This window comes from Nycticebus coucang, chromosome 24 (assembly GCF_027406575.1).
Source record: "Nycticebus coucang isolate mNycCou1 chromosome 24, mNycCou1.pri, whole genome shotgun sequence".
Classification (NCBI taxonomy): Eukaryota; Metazoa; Chordata; class Mammalia; order Primates; family Lorisidae; genus Nycticebus; species Nycticebus coucang.
The window spans coordinates 25,294,270-25,317,809 of NC_069803.1; the positions used below are offsets into that span (position 1 = coordinate 25,294,270).

General features: G+C 40.7%; 1 protein-coding gene across 2 annotated transcripts in view; it reads left to right on the forward strand.

Moving 5' to 3' along the window:
• The window catches only part of CDCA2 (cell division cycle associated 2), a 41,537-nt gene that overhangs the window by 9,562 nt on the left and 8,435 nt on the right, over window positions 1-23,540 (forward strand). Inside the window, exons 7-13 of one of the 2 annotated variants that reach the window (XM_053578808.1) lie at window positions 927-1,011; window positions 8,053-8,264; window positions 10,419-10,500; window positions 10,935-11,179; window positions 11,602-11,680; window positions 14,604-14,692; window positions 15,581-15,718. In XM_053578808.1, the coding sequence (XP_053434783.1) occupies window positions 927-1,011; window positions 8,053-8,264; window positions 10,419-10,500; window positions 10,935-11,179; window positions 11,602-11,680; window positions 14,604-14,692; window positions 15,581-15,718 (930 nt within the window). The remainder of the gene's footprint in view (window positions 1-926; window positions 1,012-8,052; window positions 8,265-10,418; window positions 10,501-10,934; window positions 11,180-11,601; window positions 11,681-14,603; window positions 14,693-15,580; window positions 15,719-23,540) is intronic. The other variant, XM_053578809.1, reaches the window with a different exon arrangement.

Consider the following 23,540-nt stretch of genomic DNA (forward strand, 5'->3'; position numbering starts at 1 on the left):
TCTTTGCTCTGCTCACTTACTTCAAGTGGCTTTTGTGGCTTATAACTACCAAAAGTCTGTCAAGATCATCAAAAGACAATAGCCAACGGGACTTAGTAAGTCAGAAGAATAATTCCATTGGAAATCTGTTGCTTTTCCCATAGATGTTAGTGCTGCTGGTCTGTCAGGACCCACTTTTCCCGCTTTGGACTCTCAGAGCCAGTTGGACATGACTGCTCCTCATTTCCTTCAAGAGAGGAGACACCTAATGCCATTGCTATGGGGCTCTTTCCACACCTCTCTGTCACTTAGCTCCAGCCCTCATCCTGCTCATCATATTTGGACTGGCTGAGCTCTAATTTGACAGTCATTAGCGTTCTTCAGGGAGGGTCCTGGGCGTTTAATTTGTATCTCAGAGTTGCTTATCCTCTCCGCATTACTCAGGTTAATATGAAATCACCATCCAACAGAGGAAATAGTAATTTTTGCTGATCAGAACTTTGATTAATTATATGGACATACACCTTGATTTAGAGATTATTTCTGAATTGTATGGGTATGTTTCCCATCCTAGCTGTTAAGGTTTTTTCTGTCTGAGCTATTGGTATCGTTTGGCGTTTGATGAATAATTATGTAACACTTTTATTTTGAGAATTTTTTATTTAAAGACTAGCAAATGATACAGCTTTTTAGGGTTTAATAACAAGGCAACAAAAATATGTCCTTTAAACTTACCCTAGGGGGTTGAAAATGTACCGTGGGCTGGGTAGGACAGTGAGGACAGACCCTGCCTCATCAGGTCCCCATGTGCTGTGAGTTTGCCAGGTAATGAGGGCGGCTGATTGAATGCCAGCTCTCCAGGTAATCCGCGATGCCTCACAAAAATATCAGTAATGCTATAAGTAATAAAACTAATACTTCATTGCTCTTTAAATGTTTTCCCCAAGAAATCATCTGAACTGGGTTCAACGCAGGCTGGAACTTTAGCTGAAGCGTCTGCTCCTCTTACACAGTTCACAGAGGCTTCGGATGGTGAGTATTTAATTTTTCCTTAGCAATGTGCCAGTTGCTCCAGACGGTAGACGTTTACGATTAGTGTACTTGTTCACTCATCGGGGAAACTGAAATGGTTCCCTACTTTTAGCATCTCTCAGCCTAGTAGAAATGTGTTAGAATTCTTGTTATGTGTGGGATAGTCTCTCTTTTTGGAGCTGCTATCAGTAAAAATGAGTGAAGAATTCCAAGCTGATGGAATCTTGCATAAGGGGTAGGGCTTGTGAATATAGTAACAGACATATTCTGCTGAATGAATATCATGTGTACTTTTTTTGCTTATTTCTGTTTTTAAGTGTGAAGTTTTACCAAACATTTATCCTTTCCCAAAGTCAGTATTCTCGTCTTGAGTGAAAGTTCCCAGAAGAGTTTTATGTTTATTTTTATCATACCTGTCTTTATCTTTAAAGTGAAACTCATACACAAGCATATAGGTAGATCTTACTTTTTTATCCATCCTGAAAATTTCTGCCTTCAAATTGGAGTATTTACCTTGCTAATGTTTTATGTAATTGACGTGGCTTGATTCACATCTACCATTTTATCATGTTCTTTGTCTATTTCTCTGTTCTTGCCTTCCTTGGGTTTATTTTAGTGGGTTTTTTTTTTAGAATTTCATTTGCATTTGTGGGTTACCTTTTAAATGTAATACTTTACTGCATTTTTTTAAGTTGTTGCTCTAGGGATTAGAATATTCCTTTTTCAGTTTTCACAGGTCTACTTAGAGTTAGTATTGTACAATGAGTCTCTTGTAGGAAACATGATTAGATCTTGGTCATTTTTTTTTTTTTTTTTTTTTGAGACAGAGTCTTATTTTGTCGCCCTCTGTAGAGTGCTGTGATGTCACAGCTCACAGGAACCTCAAGCTCTTGGGCTTAGGCGATCCTCTTGCCTCCGCCTTCTGAGTAGCTGGGACTACAGGTGCCTGCCACAACGCCCGGCTAGTTTTGTTGCAGTTGCCGCTGCTGTTTTAGCTGGCTGAGGCTGAGTTCGACCCTGCCACCCTCGGTATATGGGGCCGGCTCCCTACCCACTGAACCACAGGCACCGGCCTAGATCTTGGTCTTTTATTTACTCTGCAATGCTGTCTTTTTACTGAAGAATTTAATCCATTTACATTCAAGAAAATTGTCGATGGATGAAGAATTGCTACTGCCACTTTGATTTGAAAAGTGGCAGTAGCCTTCAATTCCAAAAATTACTGTCCCCAGAGATACTGTACCCTTGAACCAGATAAGTTAGTAAACTATGATCTAAAAATAACTTTGATGTATATAAAAATATGTAAAAACAGAGATTTGTAAATAAATGGATACAAACCAGAATATAATCTTTAGCATGACATCTGAAAGAAAATCAAGTCAAATTCAGTATGCCAGTTTAAGAAGAGAACATTTTGCCAAGACTTCCATTTATGATACAAGGGTTCCCTTTACGGTTTCTGCTTACTTAAGCAAGGTACTTATAAACCAGTTCTGCTGTAGGACAACTGTCTTCACTTTGACAACATGCCCTTTCTTTTCAAGGCCTTTGTGTCAGAGTTCCCTCTCGTTACTGGACTAACTTTTCTTACTAAGGTACAATGTGGTGTAATAAGTACTTTCTCCCATCTTTAACTTTCCTTCCCTCCCAGCCAGAACTTTATTTCTTTGTGCTCGTTTAGGCCAAAAGACTTTACGAGGTTTCACCCCGTCTCCTTGCCTCCCATTTTCTCTCTCGTTTTTGATTTTACTTTATTTTATTTTTTTGTTTGTAATTATTATGAATGCATAATAGCTGTCTCTCTTTGTAAAGTACATGTGATGGTTTGATACAGGCCTGCAATGTGAATTAATCAAATCTGGGTAGTTGAATTTTCTTGACCTCAGGCCTTTTATCGTTTCTTTGTGTTAGCAACATTGCAGTTTTCATTCTTGCAGTTATTTTAAAGTATGCCCTAACTTCTGATGGTTACAGCCATTTTGTTGTGCTACCAAATATCGTACATTCTAAGTCTCTAACTATATTTTTATGCATATTAACCATCTTCACATGTATCTTCCCTGACCTGCTACCTTTTTTAGTCTCTGGTAACTCTCTGTCTCCAGGAGAGCAATTATTTTTAATATTTAGCTCCCACGTAACAGTGGAAACATTCAAGATTTGTCTTTCTGTGCTTGGCTTATTTCACTTAACATCCTGTTCTCCATTTCCATCCACCTCATTGCAGATGGCAGGATTTCATTCTTTTTTGTGGCTATATAATATTCCATTGTTTATTTGAACCACAATTCTTTATTCATCTTCTGGCAGTGGATACTAAGTTCATCTCAATCTCGGCTGCTGTGAATAGTGCTGATAAACACGGGAGTGCAGATACCTTTTCCTGTGTTGAATTCTTTTGGCTATATTCCTAGCAGTGGGATTGGTGGGTCACGTGGTAGGTCTATTTTCAGTTTTTGAGGCGCTTCCATACTGTTCTCCATAGGGGTCGTATTAATTTACCTTCCCACCAGCAGTCTGTGAGGATTCTTTCTCCACACCTTGTCAGCCTTCATTATTACCCGTCTATGTGATAAGAACCATTTTAACTGGGGTGAGGGCGGCGCCTGTGGCTCAGTGAGTAGGGCGCCGGCCCCATATGCCGAGGGTGGCGGGTTCAAACCCGGCCCCGGCCAAACTGCAACAAAAAAATAGCCGGGCGTTGTGGCAGGCACCTGTAGTCCCAGCTACTTGGGAGGCTGAGGCAAGAGAATCACGTAAGCCCAAGAGTTAGAGGTTGCTGTGAGCCGTGTGACGCCATGGCACTCTACCCAAGGGCAGTACAGTGAAACTCTGTCTCTACAAAAAAAAAAAAAAAACTGGGGTGAGATGATAACTCTCTGTTTTCCCTTTCATTTCTCCGGTTCCTAAAGATGTTGAGTGTTTTTTCGAATGACTGTTGGTCATTTGTATATCTTCTTTGGAGAAAAGCCTATTTAGAGCCTTTGCCCATTGTTTTTAATTGAATTTTTTTTTATTGTTGGAGTTTCTTCCTGGGTTTTTTTGTTTTTTTTTTGGCCGGGGCTAGGTTTGAACCCGCCACCTCTGGCATATGGGACTGGCGCCCTACTCCTTGAGCCACAGGTGCCGCCCTATTGTTGGAGTTTCTCATGTAGTCTAGTTATTAATCTCTTTTCAGGTGAGTATTTTGCAAATATTTTCTCCCATTTTTGTGAGTTATCTCTATTGTTGTTTCCTTTGCTATGCAGAAGCCTTTTAGTTAATCTGAAAGTTAATTAAGTTAATCTAAAAGTTTAGTGATCCCATTTGTCCAGTTTTGCTTTGGTTGAACAAGTCCTTGCCCAGACCAGTGTTCTGGAACATTGCTCTAGTGTTTCCCTTTAGTAGTTTCCAGCCATAAGTATTAAGTTTTTTTTTTGTTTGTTTTTTCTGAAGTAGTTTACTTTGTCTTTATTTTATTTTATTTTATGATTAAATCATAGCCGTGCACATGAATGTGATCATGGGGCAGCACCTCACAGTGGTTTTGATTTGCATTCCTCTGATCATTAGTGATACCGAGCATAGACCTTTTAGCCATTTTCACGTCATGTATGGTTTTACCAGTCTTTAGGTTGCATTTTCATTTTGTTGATTGTTTCCTTTGCTGTGCAGAAGTATTTTAGTTTCATGTACTCCATTTTATTTATTTTTGCTTTTTTTTTAGGTTTTAGTGTGAGATCCAAGAAATTATTGCCAAAATCAATGTCTAGGAGCATTTTCTCTTTGTTTTCATCTAGGAGTTTAATGGTTTCAGGTCTCACATTTAGGTTTTTTATCCACTTTGAGTTGATTTTTTGTGTGTGGTGTAAGAAAAGAGTCCAGTTGCATTCTTGTCCATGTGGTAATGCAGTTTTTCTAGCACCATTTACTGAAGAGACTGTCCTTTCTCTGTTGTGTCTTTTTTGGTGACTTTGTATAAAATTAGTTGACTATTTATGTTTGGCTTTATTTCTGGGCTCTCTTACTGTTCCACTGGTCTGTGTGTTTGCGTTTATGCCAGTATCATACTACACCTTTGTAATGTAACTTTAAGTCAGGAAGTGTAGTGCCTCCAACTTTGATTTTTTTCTCCTCAGAAGTGATTTGGGTTTTCAGAGATTTTTGTGATTTCATGAAAATATTAAGGTTATTTTTTCTATTATTCTAGGATTATTTTTTTTTTATTGTTAAATCATAGCTGTGTACATTAGTGCAATCAAGGGGTACACTGTGCTGGTTTCATATACAATCTGAAATATTCTCATTAAACTGTTCAACGTAGCCTTCATGGCATTTTCTTAGTTAACTGTATGTAGACATTTGTATTCTGCATTTAGTAAGTTTCGCCTGTACCCATTCTAAGATGCACCCTTGGTGTGGCCCCACCCATTACCCTCCCTCTACCCTAACCTCCCCCCCCCCTTCCCCTTGGCATTATGTTTTTAATCCATTTTAATTTACTTTTTGTATGTGGCGAGAGGTAACTGTCTATTTTCATTCTTCTGCATGAAGAATTCTCCATTTTTCTGTGGTTATCTCGTTTTCCCAGAACCCTTTATTGATGAGTGTCCTTTCCCCATTGTATGTTCTTTTTTTTTTTTTTTGTAGAGACAGAGTCTCACTTTATTGCCCTCGGTAGAGTGCCATGGCGTCACACAGCTCACAGCAACCTCCAACTCCTGGGCTCAGGCGACTCTCCTGCCTCAGCCGCCCGAGTAGCTGAGACAACAGGCGCCCGCCACAACACCCGGCTATTTTTTTGTTGCCGTTTGGCCGGGGCTGGGTTTGAACCCGCCACCCTCGGCATGTGGGGCCAGCGCCTTACTCACTGAGCCACAGGCGCCGCCCCCCATTGTATGTTCTTAACATCTTTGTGGAAGATAAGCTCACAATAGACGTATGGATTTTTTTTTTTTTCTTTTTTTAAGACAGAGTCTCACCATATTGCCCTAGGTAGAGTGCCTTGGTGTCACAGCTGACAGCAACCTCCAGCTCTTGGGCTTAAGCGATTCTCTTGCCTCAGCCTCCCAAGTAGCTGGGACTACAGGCACCTGCCACAACGCCCAGTTCTTTTCTTGTTGCAGTTGTCATTGTTGTTTAGCAGGCCTGAGCAGGGTTTGAACCCTCCAGCCCTGGTGTATGTGGCCAGCTCCAGATGTATGAGTTTGTTTCTGGGTTCTGTTTTCTGTTCCGTTGGTGTGTCTGTTTTTATATGAGTATCGTGTTTTTGTTACTGCATCTCTCCAGTATAATTTGAAGTCAGGTAATGTGATTCTTCCAGTTTTGTTGTATTCTAGGTCTTTTGTGGTTCCATATAAAGTCTGGGATTTTTTTTTTTCTATTTCTGTGAATAATGTCATTGGTATTTTGCTGGGAATTGCATTGAATGTGTAGATTGCTCTGAGTAGTGTGGATATTTTAACAATATTGCTTCTTCTAATCCATGAGCATATAATATCTTCCCATTTTTTTTGCATCCTCTTCAGTTTGTTACATCATTATTTAGAGATTGTTTTTCTCTTCTTTAGTTAAGTTTACTAATAATAAGGTATCTTATTTAATTTGTAGCTATTGTCCTTAACCATAACTAAGTTTATTTCTAAGCTGTCTTTTCTTTGTCACACCAGCCTTGCTGTACCTTTGCTATGCCAGGTGCGTCTCTGCCTCGAGGCTTTGCACTTGGCTTTGTGTTTGTAATGCTCTTTTCTAGATCTGGGGCTCACCTCATTTTATTAAGATACCTGCTCAGGTGGTCTTCCTGATCACCCCAGCATGGTAACACCCATCCCATCTTATCATATTCTGTCCCTTTAGTGCTACATTATTTTTCCTAATCGCCTGTATTAGTACTTGTTTTATATATATATATATTTAACTTTTTGTTTTGAGATTATTATAGTTCCACATGCAAATATAAGCAATAATATAAGCACATCCAATATTGTTCTTACCCAGTTTCCCGCAGAAGCATATCACAACTAGGATATTGATGTAGGTACAATCCCCTAACTTGTTTTTAGATTTCATCAGATTTACATGCGCTCACCTATGGATATACTTAGTCCAGCAAGTTTTATCATGTGTGTAGACTCTGGTGACCATGCTGCGGTCAAGATACCAAACAGTTCTGCCCCCTGGACCCCTTGTGCTCCCCCTTGGAGCCACTGCTGCCTCCCTCCTGGCACCCCTCCCTCATGTCAGATTTCATACTGTTCATTCTGTGATAGTGGGGTTGTCTGTGTGTGTTGTTCATCACTGCCTGTGCTACGCCTGGGGGAGATTCCATCACGTCATGCATTTGTTCAGTGACTCACTCGCTCATAAGACAGTTCTCGCTTGTGAGGAAGAATTGAGGGCGCAAAGCCTTTTCTGGCTTTCTCCTCACTGATCCTTTTTCTTGTTACTCCTACTCTGGAGTACTGAAATGCCTCTGACTCCAGCAATGAAATTGCTCATTATTGAGCACTTAATTTTATGGTGCTAGAAATCAGTGTCATGGGTCAAGACAGACTGACAGGTAGCTTCTTCTTTCAACCTCTGGCCCATATTTTTAAGGGAGCCAAAACTCCTTACCTTTACCTTGAGTAGTTAGATTTGAATTCTCAACTGTGACTGATGCCATCTCTTTACCTCCTCTTTGATTTCCAGATGAAATTCCAGATGTTACTCCTTAACAGGATGTATTAGAAGGGGTGGTGCCTGTGGCTCAAAGGGGTAGGGCGCCAGCCCCATATGCCAGAGGTGGTGGGTTCAAACCCAGCCCTGGCCAAAAAAAAAAAAAAAAAAAAAACAGGATGTATTAGAATTGAATTTCTTTTTTTGCAGTTTCTGGCCGGGGCTGGGTTTGAACCCGCCACCTCTGGCATATGAGGCCTGCACCCTACCCCTTTGAGCCACAGGCGCCTAGAATTGAATTTCTTAAGAGCACATCATTATCTTTGTAGATATACAATACGTTTTGGGTCTAGAACAAATTTGGACTTCTTCCACCTCTCATGTTTACATTTTATCTTGAAGAACTCAAGGTTGCTGACTGTGTAGAGGACAGAGGATCAAGTGATGCCGTGTCACCGGACACCTTCGCTGCAGGTGCCGGCTCAGACACAGTCTCTGACTTGAGGTCACCAGTGACTGCAGTGTGGGGGAGGGACCTTCCACCCAGTGAGACCTTTGTACTTCGTTCTGTACTGAAGAAACCCCCTGTCAAGCTGCTTCCTGAGAGCTTACAGGTAATAGGAGAGTTACATTTCCTAAGGCAAATGAGCAAAAATTAATTTTGGTTCACAGCAATACTCTGAAATGTCACATATCATACTGATTTAAAAGAAAGTATCTTACGATAAACTGGTTTATCTCATTTTTTTCTCCTTTATAGTACTGTGCGGAAGTTCTTTTTCTTCTTTTTGATAATAAAGCCTGGTGGATAGTATGCAGAATATAACATAAATAGACTGTAATTTATAAGTGGTTCATAATCTTAATTATAATTATTAATGTATAAACATATTTTACCGATTAGTTTTATGTACCTATAATGATGCTGGTTAATGATAATGTGTCAGTCTGTTACCGGTCTATACCCAAAATATTTGGTCTTAAAAACACTTCTTACAGCCATAATTTTTTTCCCCAAGCTGAGTTAACCTAAAGAAAGAGGGAGTTGATAGGAACTGGCTGATGGGCAGTTACTCAGTAGTTTCTCTTGACAGTTTCTAGCGTGATATAGCAGTACTTTAAGAAAGGTATTGGTCCCATTTGACACGCACTTAAACTTGCTGGTTTGTTGAGTCAACTCCGATAAGTCTGATGTTAAAATTCATGAAGGGCGGTAAATCTGTAAGTGACTGAGAGTATGGGCTGAGGGGACAAAGTGCCTAGTTCAAGTCCTGACTTAGAAACATATTAGCTGAACCTTGTTGTGCCTGGCTTCCTTATCTACAAAAGGGTAATATTAGTAATTACCTTAGCGCATAATTTGAGCATTACACGGGATAATAATAGGAAATTACCATCAGGCCCTGGCACATCAGAAATACAGATCGTTTCCTTCAAATCGTAAGCATTTTAACATTTCTATGTCTACACATCTGTTTCTAAAGCCAAACTAAACTAGATTACCTGCATCTACATGAATAATTGTGGTGAATTGCTATTTTAAGTGTTTCAACAACTTCTTTGATTAAAGAGCTGAGTTAGATACAGTACTTTAAGTAAGGTATTGGCCGCATTTGATCCAGCAAATGAAGTTAATACCATATGAAGTTAATATTTATTAGCAATTTGATAGAGCAAACATCAAGTCTTCTCATTAGAATCATTTGAAGTTGGTTACAACATATTAACTTCATATGGTATTAACTTCATTTGCTGGATCAAAGATAGAATGAATTTAATTAACATTTATTGATTCCTATTATTTTCATTTTGTCTTAGAATACCACCTTCTAAAGTAGTATCTAGAAAACCTCATTTTTATTTGTGCCTGATACAGTGTTTTAGCCAAAACACTTCATAAAGGTAATCACCAGTACTTACTTGCTTTTGGCAGAAGAAATTGAAAATTGCCATTCTTTTTTTTCTTTTTTTTTTTATTGTTAAATCATTGCTGTGTACATTAGTGCAATCGCCTGTACCCATTCTAAGATGCACCATAGATGTGGCCCCACCCATTACCCTCCCTCCAGAAAATTGCCATTCTTAATTTCTATATATATATATATATATATATTTATTTCTCTGTCTCTCTCTCTGTTTTTGTTTTTGTTTTTTTTTGAGACAGAGTCACACTTTGTGGCCCTCGGTAGAGCGCCCTGGCATCATAGCTCGCAGAAACCTCAAACTCTTGGGCTCAAGCAATCCTCCTGCCTCAGCCTCCCAAGGAGCTGAGACTATGACGTGCGCCACAACACCCGGCTATATTTTTTTTTAGAGACAGCATCTTGCTCTTGCTCAGACTGGTTTCGAACCCATGGGCTCAGGCAATCACCCACTTCGGCCTCTCAGAGTGCCACTGTGCATGGCTCTCTCTCTCTTGTTTTTGGAGACAGCGTCTCACTCTCTCGCCCTGGGTAGAGTGCCATGACGTCATCATAGCTCACAACAACCTCCAACCCTTAGGCTTAAGAGATCCTTTTGTCTCAGCCTCCATGGTAGCTGGGACTGTAGACTCCCCGCCACCACACCCAGCTGGTTTTTTGTTTTTGTTTTTTTTCTATTTGGTAGAGACAGGGTCTTGCTTTTGGTCAGGCTGATCTCAAATTCCTGAACTCTAGCAATCCACCCACCTTCGTCTCCAGAGTGTAGAACTATAGATGTGAGCTACTGTGCCTGGCCTATGTATATATTTCTATCGGTAAACATTAATTGATGTTTATTTTGTTCAGGAGCATTGTAACAACCTTTATGATGATAAGACACCACGCTTACTCTCAAATCCTGCAAATTGTTGCAAAGAACGAAAAGTGGGTAAGAAATTCACATTAAGTCTGAGGACATCATTTTAATCAGATCATAAAATTTGATTAGAGTATGGAATTTTCAATGATCTGTTAATAATGCATTGATGCTTCTGAAATTACATGGGAACGAAGAACAGTGGGGAGGGATAGACTCTCCAGAGAACCTCGGAATTGGTCTATCCATTTTATTTACTGGTGGAACTTGTAAGGGTAATTTACATTCCAATTTTGTAAACTTTTAAGATATCCATGCAAAATTTTACTTAACATCTATTACTATATTTTAATTGGAAAATTGTCTTTTCTGTATTGAATTTATTCTACAAACTGTTTTTTACTATACAAATAATAGCTTAACATGATAATTTTAAAAGATCTAGGATAAGGCTTTTGGATAAGAAATACAGCTTAATTTTTTAAGGTATTTCCATTTATTTACAGAAGATGAAGAAAGTTTTAAAACACCGACCTTTGTTAATATGAGGAAAAGAAAGAGAGTTACTTTTGGAGAGGACCTAAGCCCTGAGGTGTTTGATGAGTCTTTACCAGCAAATACCCCATTACGTAAAGGAGGAACACCTGTTTGTAAAAAGGATCTAAGTGATACCAATTCTCAGCCACTTGAAATGTCACTGGTTCCTGAGATACTACCTCAACCAAATTTTGATGACAAGGGAGAGAATCTTGTAAGTGTGAAAAGTGTGGAACAAACTTTCTCATGTTTTTATCAGGCCTCATATGTTTTACGTGAGCAGTAAGCATGCTTTGAAGTCATTACCTGGACTAAATGATATACTAGGGTTTAATCTATATTTTATGTTGATTTTTACCAGTTTTGCACTATTACGAACAATACTTCCATGACTTTTTATATGTACCATATTTCGTGGAGCTTTCATTATAAAGATGATTAGTAAATATATACAAAATATACTTTATGCATTTTTATATCACATATCTTTATTATTGACTATTATAGATTGTCCATCTTTATGCTTATTACAGTTCCTCCTGTCAAAAATAAATTCTTACCGTTTCTATTTGAGGCACGTTGTGTATTCACTGAATTTAATAATATCTAAGTGCTTGTGTTTTTTTCTTTGTTTAGGAGAACATAGAACCCCTTCAGATTTCCTCTGCAGTTCTGAGTCCTTCTAGCAAGTCTCCAATCTCTGAGACTCTTTCAGGTAAGTAACTTTTATTTATCTTGTCATAAATGTCGTTTCAAAGTGTGTATATATGACACTTAAATCTTTTTATTTTCTTCTAAAATTTGTATTCGTTACACTAATATATACTTTACGTACATACTTTCTTGGCTTAGGAAATCTAATGGAACTGGGTACAGTGACTCACGCTTGTAATCCCAGCAATTTGGGAGTCTGAGGCAGGAAGATTTAAAATCAGGAATTCTAGACCACCCTGGGCAATATAGTGAGACCTCTATCTATTTAAAAAAAAAGTGTGCTGGCATGTGCTACTTAAGAGGCTGAATGAAGCAGGAGGGTTGTTTGAACTCAGCGTTTGAGGTTGCAGTGAGCCGTGGTCATGCCACCGGACTCTAGCCTGGACGACAGGGTAACACCCCATCTCAAAAAATACAATACAATGAAACAAAAAAAATCTAATAGAATAGAAAAGCATCTTGTAAGATTATCCATCTTTTTTTTTTTTTTTTGCAATTTATTTGTTTTTAATTTTATTTTGTCATTTTTTGTAAAATAGCGGAAATGCAATAAAAACTATATTTCAACAGTACAAGAGGTCAGAGTTGGGGGGAGTGGGAAGAATGGGGGGTTTAGGGTAGTTGGGGCGGGGGAGGGTTTGCACACAGAATCGGCAGGAAATCGAGTAAAAGTCTGTGTTCCGTGCTTTATAATCACACTTTTATTGTAGACAGAGAATTCTCTCAAAACCCCTGCCATCTTTGGTTTCCTCTGTCCATCGTCGCCACCCCCACAGCCTCCTTCTTAGTCATTGCACAGTAACTTCCCTTTCTTTTTTGTTGAGACAGGGTCTCACTCTGTTGCCCGGGATTAGAGTATAGTGACGTCATCGTAGTTCCCTCAAACTCTGGGCTCAAGTGACCCTCCTGCTCGCTCAGCCTCCTGAGTAGCTGGGGCTACGGCATGTGCCACCATCTAGCGTGCCTGGCTAATTTTTTTTTCGTAGAGACAGGATCTCACTATTGCGCAGACCAGTCTCTATAGACTGCTGGCCTCAAGTGATCCTCCTGCCTCAGCCTCTCAGAGTGCTGGGGTTTCAGGCATGCGCCCCCACACCCCTGTCCATCCCTTCTGTTATTCCAATAGAATAATAGAGAAGTCTGTGTTCCGTGCTTTATAATCACTCACATTTAACTTTCAAGTTGCCATAAGCAGCGAAATTGGCCTCTCAACTCTTAAGTATCAACAATAAGTTTTAATCATAATTTGCACTCTTGGAATGACCTGCATTGTAGGGGTCATTCTTGAGTATCCACAATTTTTCATGCACATTAATTTGGTATTTTTACCACATATACTTTCTAAGGTTTTTGTATTTTTTTTTTTTTTAATTTCAGGTTAGGTTACATTCTTTGCATTTGTTAGGTACAGTCCAGGTTGTAGTTGACCCTTCACCCAGGAGGTGTGCCATACGCCCCTACATTGTGCCCGTTCAGGTGAGAGCGTACCAAATTCCCACCTTCCTGCCTCATCTCTGGATTTTTTTATGACCATGACAAGGCAACAAAAATTTCTCCCAGCTATTCTGACAAACCAGGATTTGGCTGACAAATGTCATGGGGTAGGCACTTAGGATGGGAACTTTTTTTTTTTTAATTGTTAAATCATAGCTGTGTAATCATAGTGCAATCAAGGGGTACAATGTGCTGGTTTCATATACAATCTGAAATATTCTCATCAAACTGTTCAACGTAGCCTTCATGGCATTTTCTTAGTTACTGTATGTAGGCATTTGTATTCTGCCTTTAGTAAGTTTTGCCTGTACCCATTCTAAGATGCACCATAGGTGTGGCCCCACCCATTGCCCTCCCTCCACCTAAACCTCCCCTCTCCCTTCCCCTTCCTTGGCCCTTTCCCCGTAGTCTTGTGCTATAGTTGGGGACTAGCAAATTGTGGTACATGTATACCATGGACTATTACAGCCTTAAAGAAAGATGGAGACTTTACCTCTCTCATGCTTACATGGATGGAGCTGGAACATATTCTTCTTAGCAAAGTATCTCAGGAATGGAAGAAAAAGTATCCAATGTATTCAGCTCTACTATGAAGCTAAATTATAGCTTTCACATGAAGGCTATAACCCAACTATAGCACAAGACTATGGGGAACTTTTATTGATGTATCTTCCCTGGTCAAAATCTTTTTTTTTTTTTTTTTTTTTGTAGAGACAGAGTCTCACTGTACCGCCCTCGGGTAGAGTGCCGTGGCATCACATGGCTCACAGCAACCTCTTGGGCTTACGCGATTCTCTTGCCTCAGCCTCCCGAGCAGCTGGGACTACAGGCGCCCGCCACAACGCCTGGCTATTTTTTTTGGTTGCAGTTTGGCCGGGGCTGGGTCTGAACCCGCCACCCTCGGCATATGGGGCTGGTGCCCCACTCACTGAGCCACAGGCGCCGCCCCCCTGGTCAAAATCTTTTAATGGCTTCTTGTTGACATAAACCAAGCTCACTAGCACAGAATCCAGGCCATGTTTTTTTAAGTTAGAGCTAAAATTTGTGCCATAGTCTATCATATTTTAAAGCTTGTGCTCTTAAACACATTACTGCCTTAAACATTAAAATTTTCTTAAACTTTGTAAAAGTAAAGTATTTTCATGGATATCTTAACGCCCTTCATTGCAGTTTCATCATACAAAAGGAGACGCACATGATAACGTGTTAAGCAGTCACCATGCAAAGCGGTGAAAGTTTTTGAGTATCCATTAAACCTAAGATTTTAAAAAAATGGAGTTCAAAATTTATTCCTTTTAGTAATTGTTTATATTTAGATGTTATATTAAAAGCAAAGCTGCATCTACAGAGGACTCTCCAGTGTTTCTGAGGGGGGATGCGTGCTGTACTGCTGTGCTCACTGCTGCTTCTGCGTGCCTCTTCCTTACTAGGCCCTGATCCCTGCAGGCCTTCAAACAGCCATGAGAAAATAGCCTCTGGTAAAGTGGGTGCTATCACTCGGACTTCCAACAAAAGAAATGTAAGTGCTCATATTTAACACCATGTATTTGCTTGTAAATGTTTCTGTTTACTTTCTCTGTTTTTGATGATCCCAGATGCTTTATCCTACCTAGCATGTTACCTAGGGTGGCAATGCTTTCCTGATTTGATTGTTATTCATTCTCTTAGAAGAAAAATTCAGTAAAATAAAGTGCTCCCAGAGTTGCATTAATGTGGAAGGTGATCTGTTTGGAAACTTTGTTTGGGATCCATATTATTTTATTTTATGCATTTCATTGAGGTGAAAATGGAAAAGATTAGCCTGGAATCAACAGAGCCCATAACTGAAATACAACCTGGTTAGATTGTTCTTTGCTTTGGTTTTTAACACTGGATCTTAACGACCAGTGAATGCATGCATGTTTTACTGTTTTCTAAGCTCGGTAAAATTGGACTTTTGTTCACAACATCCTGTCGTGTTGTGCTGTTATAATTGAGATCATAGGGTTTTTAGCTGATAAGGTTAAATGATAAACCCGGAATTCAAACCTAAATAATCTAAAAGTTCATGGGTTGTTTTTTTTTTTTTTCCCTGTAACCCAACAACAGTTGCTAAATTGTGGTCGCTTAGTATTTGATAAATGATTAAATTAACTAATTCTTAAGCTGTTTCTTAATATATCATGTTCTTCCCTAATGATAATCGGGTAGTGTATATGTTTCTGTATCTATGTTTGAAATATCAGAAATGAGGACTTCATTTCCCCCACTTGAATTTTGTTTAAAATGCTTCTAATGGAATTTGTGAGTTAAGAAGGAACAGGATCTAAAATGATAGAAGCATCTTGGGAAGAAAAAAGTGAAGGTTATACATTAAAATGTAACTGCCTGTGCTTTGTGGTATTCTCACTTTAAGTTTTCTTTATAGCAATTGATCAGTTTTGCAGAAGATAGTGCTGGCAACTTATTTGATACAGAAGCCCAGCCTTGTAAAGAAAAGAAAATTAACAGAAGGAAGTCTCAAGAAACCAAGTATGCAAACAGAGCAGTGCCTAAGAAGAATCAGGTAAATGTGTTGGAGATACAGTAAAGAGTGACGTCATGTATTTCTTTGTTGTATGATTAGGACAATATTGAAGCAAATGTTTTCTAGCTCACATAAGACCAAGCTTATTAAAATCATCTTTTCCTAGAGTAGAATGAGGCACAGAATTTATATATTCCCCTGTTAATTAGCCAAGGGACATTTCTGCATTTTCTTCATGTTTGGGCTGCATCTATCTTGCACAGTAAAATGATAGATACTCAAACTGGAAGTTGATTGTCATCTTTGAATCTAATCTCACTTCTCACCTTAGTGGGAATCCTCTGATACTTTAGACAGGAGCGAGTGTGTCCTCTGCTCTTTGTGGAACTTGTAAATTGAAACTGGCCTTCAGTCTTCCTTAACACTTCCAGTCACCTTAGGTGCCTCCCCTGTCCCTGGGGTTATGGCCGGTCTACCACCTTAAGCCAGTACCTCTGCCATTGTGATCTGAAGCCATTCACTCACTTCCTCTGCCATTTCCACAACGTGGACCCAACACCTAACTCTTTTTTTTTTTTTTGTAGAGACAGAGTCTCACTTTACTGCCCTCGGTAGAGTGCCGTGGCGTCACACAGCTCACAGCAACCTCCAGCTCTTGGGCTTATGTGATTCTCTTGCCTCAGCCTCCCGAGCAGCTGGGACTACAGGCGCCCGCCACAACGCCCGGCTATTTTGTTGTTGTTGTTGTTGTTGCAGTTTGGCCCGGGCTGGGTTTGAACCCACCACCCTCGGCATATGGGGCCGGTGCCCTACTCACTGAGCCACAGGCGCCGCCCCACCAACACCTAACTCTTTCCACTTGTGTTTGTGCACGTGAATGTAGCTCATTCTCCAACCCCAACCTCCTGTCCTTCTAACCCTCTCACGCCCTTCGGTGGACTCTTCAGCCTCTGTGTACATCTGGAGCTTTCAGATGCTCCTTAAGTTCCCACTCCCTTCTTCATCTTGGACTCTTGTCCGCAGTCGCAGCTGTGACCCTGCCCACTCCTCCTCGTCCATCCAGCAGGATGCCCACTCTCATGACTTCTCCCCTCTCCCAGCTGACAGCGCCCTGCAGAGACTGGCAGGGATGGGGCGGCTGGTGCTGCTTACACAGTCACTGCTTCAGAGGCTGGCTCAAGTCTGGCCTCATTTTTCTCCTCTTTGCCGCTTCACTTTATTTTCCAAGTACTTAGTAACTTTGTCACCAAAGTCCAGTGCATGTTGTTCAGTCCTCTTGACATCTCAGCAGCATTTGACATAATTGAACATTCCTTTACAATCTCTATTAAAGGTTAATTTTCTTCTCATCCTTAAATGCATATGTTTCTCCAAAATTCTACTCTTTGCCCTTATAAATTGTTTATTTTTCTGGATGATTTCATATGCAGCGTAGTTAATGACAACATTTGGAGACCAAATCTTCCTGAACTAGAAATATATTTTTAACTACCTATTAGATATTTCTTTTCTTTTTTAATTTTTTATTTCAAATTAATATGAGGGTACAAATTTTTAGGTTACATTGTTCTCACTTCCAGAGTAAAGTTCCATACATATTTCTTCTTAAACCCCCCTGTGACCCCTTCAAAATCAACATTTCCAATACTAATCAATTTTAGCACCACCCCCTGCCACCACCAAAACTTTCCATAAACTTCCTCACTCTCTCCATGAAATAAAAATGATTGCTTTTCTTGGCTGAATGGCACTGATATCCTTGAGTCATCAAATTCAGAAGAAGCTACATGTTTTCCTGATTTACTTCCTTTTTTTAAGTCACACATTCTTGATGAAATGAAAGATCCTATTGCCAAAAAACTACATGTATTTTTAAATATGCAAACAACTTCTATTACTGCATTAGACATTGACTTCTTTTATATATTTTTAAAAAGATATTGCAAGGAATTGTGTGCCTATTTCTTCACATAAAATATATGGCCTGAAAGTTCAAGAAGGATTCGGCCTTAAGTTGCCCCAGTCCTTCCCAGGACCCTGCTGAATGACTATAATTTGAATAATAAAAGGAATAGGTTTAGAATAGCAATGAGGAGAGGAGGCATGAGGAGGGGTATTAAGCAACAGATGATGACAGCCTTCAGCGATTTTCTAGAAGACAGCAGATGGGAACATATTGACAGATAAAAGAGGTGGAAAGATTTACAGCTCAGATGTGCAGGGAGGGAGCTAGAGGAGTTGGGAACCAGCCTGTTTATGGGACTCCCAAGAGACCTGGGCCCAGGATTGGCAGGTACCAGGGATGGTGAAAGTGAGAAGTGGTACTGAAAAAACCCCAAAGCAGATTAATTGAAGTCTTAACACAGGAGGCAGTGTGTACCAGTTGGCATGCCACGCCCCCCGCCCCCACCCTGATGTTCAGAACAGATGTTGTCATCTAGGTCAAAGCCTTCATCCTGGAACTTAGAAAGTCTTGACAGCCAGCTCTTGCCCTAAAGCAAACCCCGGCAGACAGTTGACACTCGCATTCGCCCTGCCCTAGTCTGCAGAGTTCCTAGGTAGAACTTTCATGCAGTCCTGCCCTGGGAAACAGGAAATGCACACCAGCTTAGCCAGGGTTTTCTTAAAAAGTAAGAATCAGAGGACTGAGTAGAACCAATAGCATGTAAGAAAAAAGACCAGTATTGATGAGTTAAAAGCTGACTCCAGAGAAATGAGTTATTCAAGGAATGGGAGGAAGGGGGTGTGTGTGCGCACACACGTGTATGTGTGCACTCTGATATACTCAGGTTCAAGGAAATATTAATCTGTCTAAAATTAAGGGGGTGCTATGAAAAAGGAACAGAAAAAATAATTGTAAAAGTGTAAAACATAGTGATTGGACTAGACAGTAGAGTTACGGAAAGTCTTCCAGGAGGCAGAGTACAAGGAAGACAGTCTGGGAGACGTCACGGGAATCTCAGCAAGAAGGAAAAGACAGAGTGGGAGAGTTGTCCAGATAAGAGGATTTCCCAGAACTGAAGAAAGGAGTCCGCAAGTGAAAAGAGCCCAGTGAACGCTTGGCACGGTGAAAAAGGCCAGGAGTTAGACGTGTCAGTGTGAAGCTAGACAGGAAGGTTAACAAGGAAAGTGGACTTTCCCACAAAGAAACAAGAATCAGAGGGGTGGCAAGTTAAATAGTAGCCTGAATGCTAGAAGATAATTCAACAGCACATTTAAAGCTTGGAAAGAGCCAGGGAAGGTGGCTCAGCCTGTAATACCAGCACTTTGGTAAGCTCGAGCTCAGGAGTTAGAGACCAGCCTGAGCAAGAGCGAGACCTTGTCTCTACTAAAAGTACAAAAACTAGCTGAGTGTTGTGGCAGGTGCCTGTAGTCCCAGCTACTAGGTGAGGCTGAGGTGAGGGAATCGCTATGAGCTGTGATGACACAGTACTCTAGCCAGGGCGACAGAGTGAGAGTGTGTCTCAAAAAATAAGTAAAGCTTTGAAAAAAACAATTCAGTCCAGTATCCTACACCCAGCCGGACTGTCAAGCTGTGTGAAGGAAGAAATAAGGACATTCAGGCTTCCGGGAACTCTGAAAGTTACTCTCCTTTCTTTGGATGTTAATGGAAATACTTGAGCAAAATGAGGCAGCAAGCTTGAGAATTCAGGATGCACCGGGTCCAGCTGTACAGGAGGGCATTTCCGGGGAAATCACTAATTACCAGGGTCCTAGGCCTTCAGTGAAATGGTGGGCGGAATGGTGCTGCCACCCTAATGAATTCACACACGTACAAGCCTTAGAACAATGTCTGGCCACGGTAAGCCTTGTGTAAAACTGCGGTCAGGGTTAGAGTTAGGGAGGTAAAACTAGTCTTACATAAACCATAGCAGGTGTGGCGGCTACTTGGTAGGACTGGTCTTGAGGTCCTAGCAGGTAATTTCAGTAGCTGGCGGGCAATGTAATCGGTGCTCTGGGCCCCAGTCCTTGCCTGCTCCCATCTCCACTCTATTGGGTATGGTAAGGTAACTCCAATTCATATAATCAATTGTCCTTAGCCATTAGGAAGACAGTATGGGGTTTTCCAAAAAATTAAAAATAAAATACCATAGGATTCAGCAGTACCACTTCTGAGTATGTATCTGAAGAAAATGAAGTCTGTATGTTGAAGAGACATCTGCACCCCCACATTCATGGCGGCTTTCATCACTGCTGAGAAAGGGACTCAGCCTCAGGGTCCACCAGCAGATGAATGGGTGAAGAAAATCTAGTAGGAATGTAGTGAAATACGATTCAGTCTTAATAAAAGAAAGCTCTTGTCATTGTGACGACATGGAGGATCTTAAGGACATCGTACTGAATGAAATAGCTGCAGAGAGACAACTTAAAGCTCTCACCTAAATGGAAGCTAAAAAAGTCAAACTCATCAAAGCCAAGAGAAGAATGGCTGTGGCCAGGGGAGCTGGGGGGTTAGGGACTGGGGGTTCAATGTTTCAGTTAGGGAGGGTGAATAAATTCTGGAAATTTGTTGTACAACCTGGTGACTAGTAAAGTGTGTATGAAAACTACTGGGAAATTACCTCCTGAAAGTTACCACAAAGTATGTTAGGCAATAGTTACGTTAATTAGTTTGATTTAATAATTTCGCAATGCATACAGGTGTCAAGATATGTAATATATGCAAATTTTTGTCAATTTCACCAAAGCTGGATCTAATCAGGCTTCTAGATCTAGTTATCAGTTTCCAGGACACGCCGGGGATAGAGAAACTTAAAGGCACCATGACTGTAGTCACCCAATCCAGAGTGTGGCTAACTCTGTGCGAGAGATGTCTCAGTTTATTCACAAAATAAATGGCAAGGTAAATAAGGAACCAGTAGAATAAAAGAGACTTACGGGATGCCTCAACCAAATTAAATATTTGGGGATCTAATTGGGGCCCTGATTTGAACAATTATAAAAAGACATTTATGGGCCAGTTGGAGAAATTTAAACTCTCAAGCGATATCAGGAAACACTGCTATCCTTATGTTTTTTTGCCTAATTACATTTTCTATTTTGAGATTTTATTTTTAATTTCAGATTAATATGAAGGTACAAACAATTGGGTACATTGTTGCGTTTGGTAGGTGAAGTTCCTGTCTTAGTTGTGACCACTGTGGGGGCACAGTGGTCTCTCCCTCCTTTCTCCCTCTTCCTCCCCCCACCTGAATTTAGTTGAGTTTTTCTCTCACGTGGGCGAGTATTTGTTCATCTGCTGGCTTCATATTAGTATTGAGCACATTGGATACTTTTCCATTCTTGTGAAACTTTACGAAGGAGAACATTCTGTACCTCAATCCAGGTTAATACAAAGATATCAAGTCTCCATCTTTTTGTGGCTGAAGGGTATTCCGTGGTGTATATATCCCACAGTTTATTAATCCATTCATGGGTTGATGGGCACTTGGGTATTAGTCAAGTGTTGTGATGTCCCTGTGGTCTCAGCTACTGAGGAGATGGAGGCAGGAGGATTGCTAGAGCCCAGGAGTTTGAGGTTGCTGTGAGCTGTGATGATGTCACCGCATTCCAGCCCAGGCAATAGAGCGAGACTCTGTCTTAAAAAAAGACACAGCCAGATTTTCACTTTGAGATGATGATAATGTCTATGATTTGCTTTAAAATAACCGTAAGGGAAGGGGAGGTCAATGAATCTTGATTGCTGTATGTTAGTAATTGTTGAAGTTAGTTGCTGGGCTTAGTGGGTTTGAGTGAACTATTCTTTTCTGTGCTGGGAATGTTTGGAGTTTTTCTTTTTATGAAGTTAAAAATATAGCACTGTGAGCCCCTTACATATTATTAATCCATGGGTTGATGGGCACTTGAGGGAGCTGGCCACAAGAACTAAGCATGGAACCAGTAAGTAAGGGAACACCGGGAGTAGAGGAGTGTGTACTTGACCATGGGAAGCTTTCCTGTGCAGTTTGATTTGTTGCCATGTATATGACTTTTTTTTTTTATTGTTTGGGGTTCATTGAGGGTACAAAGAATTAGATTATACTGATTGCATTTGTTAGATACGGTCCCTCTTAGACTGTGTCCCACCCCCAAGAGGCGTGCAGTACACTGTGGGCCCTCCCTCCCCTCTGCCTGTCCCTCATTCTATTCCCCTCCCCTTAGCTTAGCTGCTGCTTTCATTACATCAGTCAGTCTTGAACAGTTTTAAAACTATTCTCTGAAAACAATTTGTCGTGATTGTGCAAATAAAACCAAAAAATAAGCATTTATTTCTGTTTTGTGACCTTTTTCAGTGTGTGAGCAGTGTCAGTGATTTTGGAGTAAGTGGGGTTTCTTTTAGGAGTAAAAACCTTCCGTCGTTCTTTGCTCCCAGTCGTAAGTTAACCACTTGCCAACCACTTCTAGATTGAATGGCTCATTAAAGTTCTAATCGTACATAGCTTCTTTTGTTTATTAACCATAAGCAAAGGTTTTGTACTGTGGTCAATTCACATTTTCTGAAGTTTCTGGTCATATGCTAGCAAAATCATCTTAGGGACAAGATCAGCGCTGCTAGATAACCATGTTTAGGACAGACAGAACTGAGGTGCTTTAATTATTGGGGGGGGAATGCGTCTGCTGGCTTATGGCAATGAGAAAACAGAAGTTTAGTCTTTCAGTCTACTTACCAGATTGTGTGTAAGCTGGATTGTACTCCCTTGTCTTTGATGTCTAACCCTTCATTCACTCATACTGCTGAGTAGCCAATGTGTGCCCAGCACTGCTGTAGGTGCAAGGGACATCTCACACTAAAAGGGATTTTTTTCTAACCCTTCATTCACTCATACTGCTGAGTAGCCAATGTGTGCCCAGCACTGCTGTAGGTGCAAGGGACATCTCACACTAAAAGGGATTTTTTTCTAACCCTTCATTCACTCATACTGCTGAGTAGCCACTGTGTGCCCAGCACTGCTGTAGGTGCAAGGGACATCTCACACTAAAAGGGATTTTTTTCTAACCCTTCATTCACTCATACTGCTGAGTAGCCAATGTGTGCCCAGCACTGCTGTAGGTGCAAGGGACATCTCACACTAAAAGGGATTTTTTTCTAACCCTTCATTCACTCATACTGCTGAGTAGCCACTGTGTGCCCAGCACTGCTGTAGGTGCAAGGGACATCTCACACTAAAAGGGATTTTTTTCTAACCCTTCATTCACTCATACTGCTGAGTAGCCAATGTGTGCCCAGCACTGCTGTAGGTGCAAGGGACATCTCACACTAAAAGGGATTTTTTTCTAACCCTTCATTCACTCATACTGCTGAGTAGCCACTGTGTGCCCAGCACTGCTGTAGGTGCAAGGGACATCTCACACTAAAAGGGATTTTTTTCTAACCCTTCATTCACTCATACTGCTGAGTAGCCACTGTGTGCCCAGCACTGCTGTAGGTGCAAGGGACATCTCACACTAAAAGGGATTTTTTTCTAACCCTTCATTCACTCATACTGCTGAGTAGCCACTGTGTGCCCAGCACTGCTGTAGGTGCAAGGGACATCTCACACTAAAAGGGATTTTTTTCTAACCCTTCATTCACTCATACTGCTGAGTAGCCACTGTGTGCCCAGCACTGCTGTAGGTGCAAGGGACATCTCACACTAAAAGGGATTTTTTTCTAACCCTTCATTCACTCATACTGCTGAGTAGCCAATGTGTGCCCAGCACTGCCGTAGGTGCAAGGGACATCTCACACTAAAAGGGATTTTTTTCTAACCCTTCATTCACTCATACTGCTGAGTAGCCAATGTGTGCCCAGCACTGCTGTAGGTGCAAGGGACATCTCACACTAAAAGGGATTTTTTTCTAACCCTTCATTCACTCATACTGCTGAGTAGCCAATGTGTGG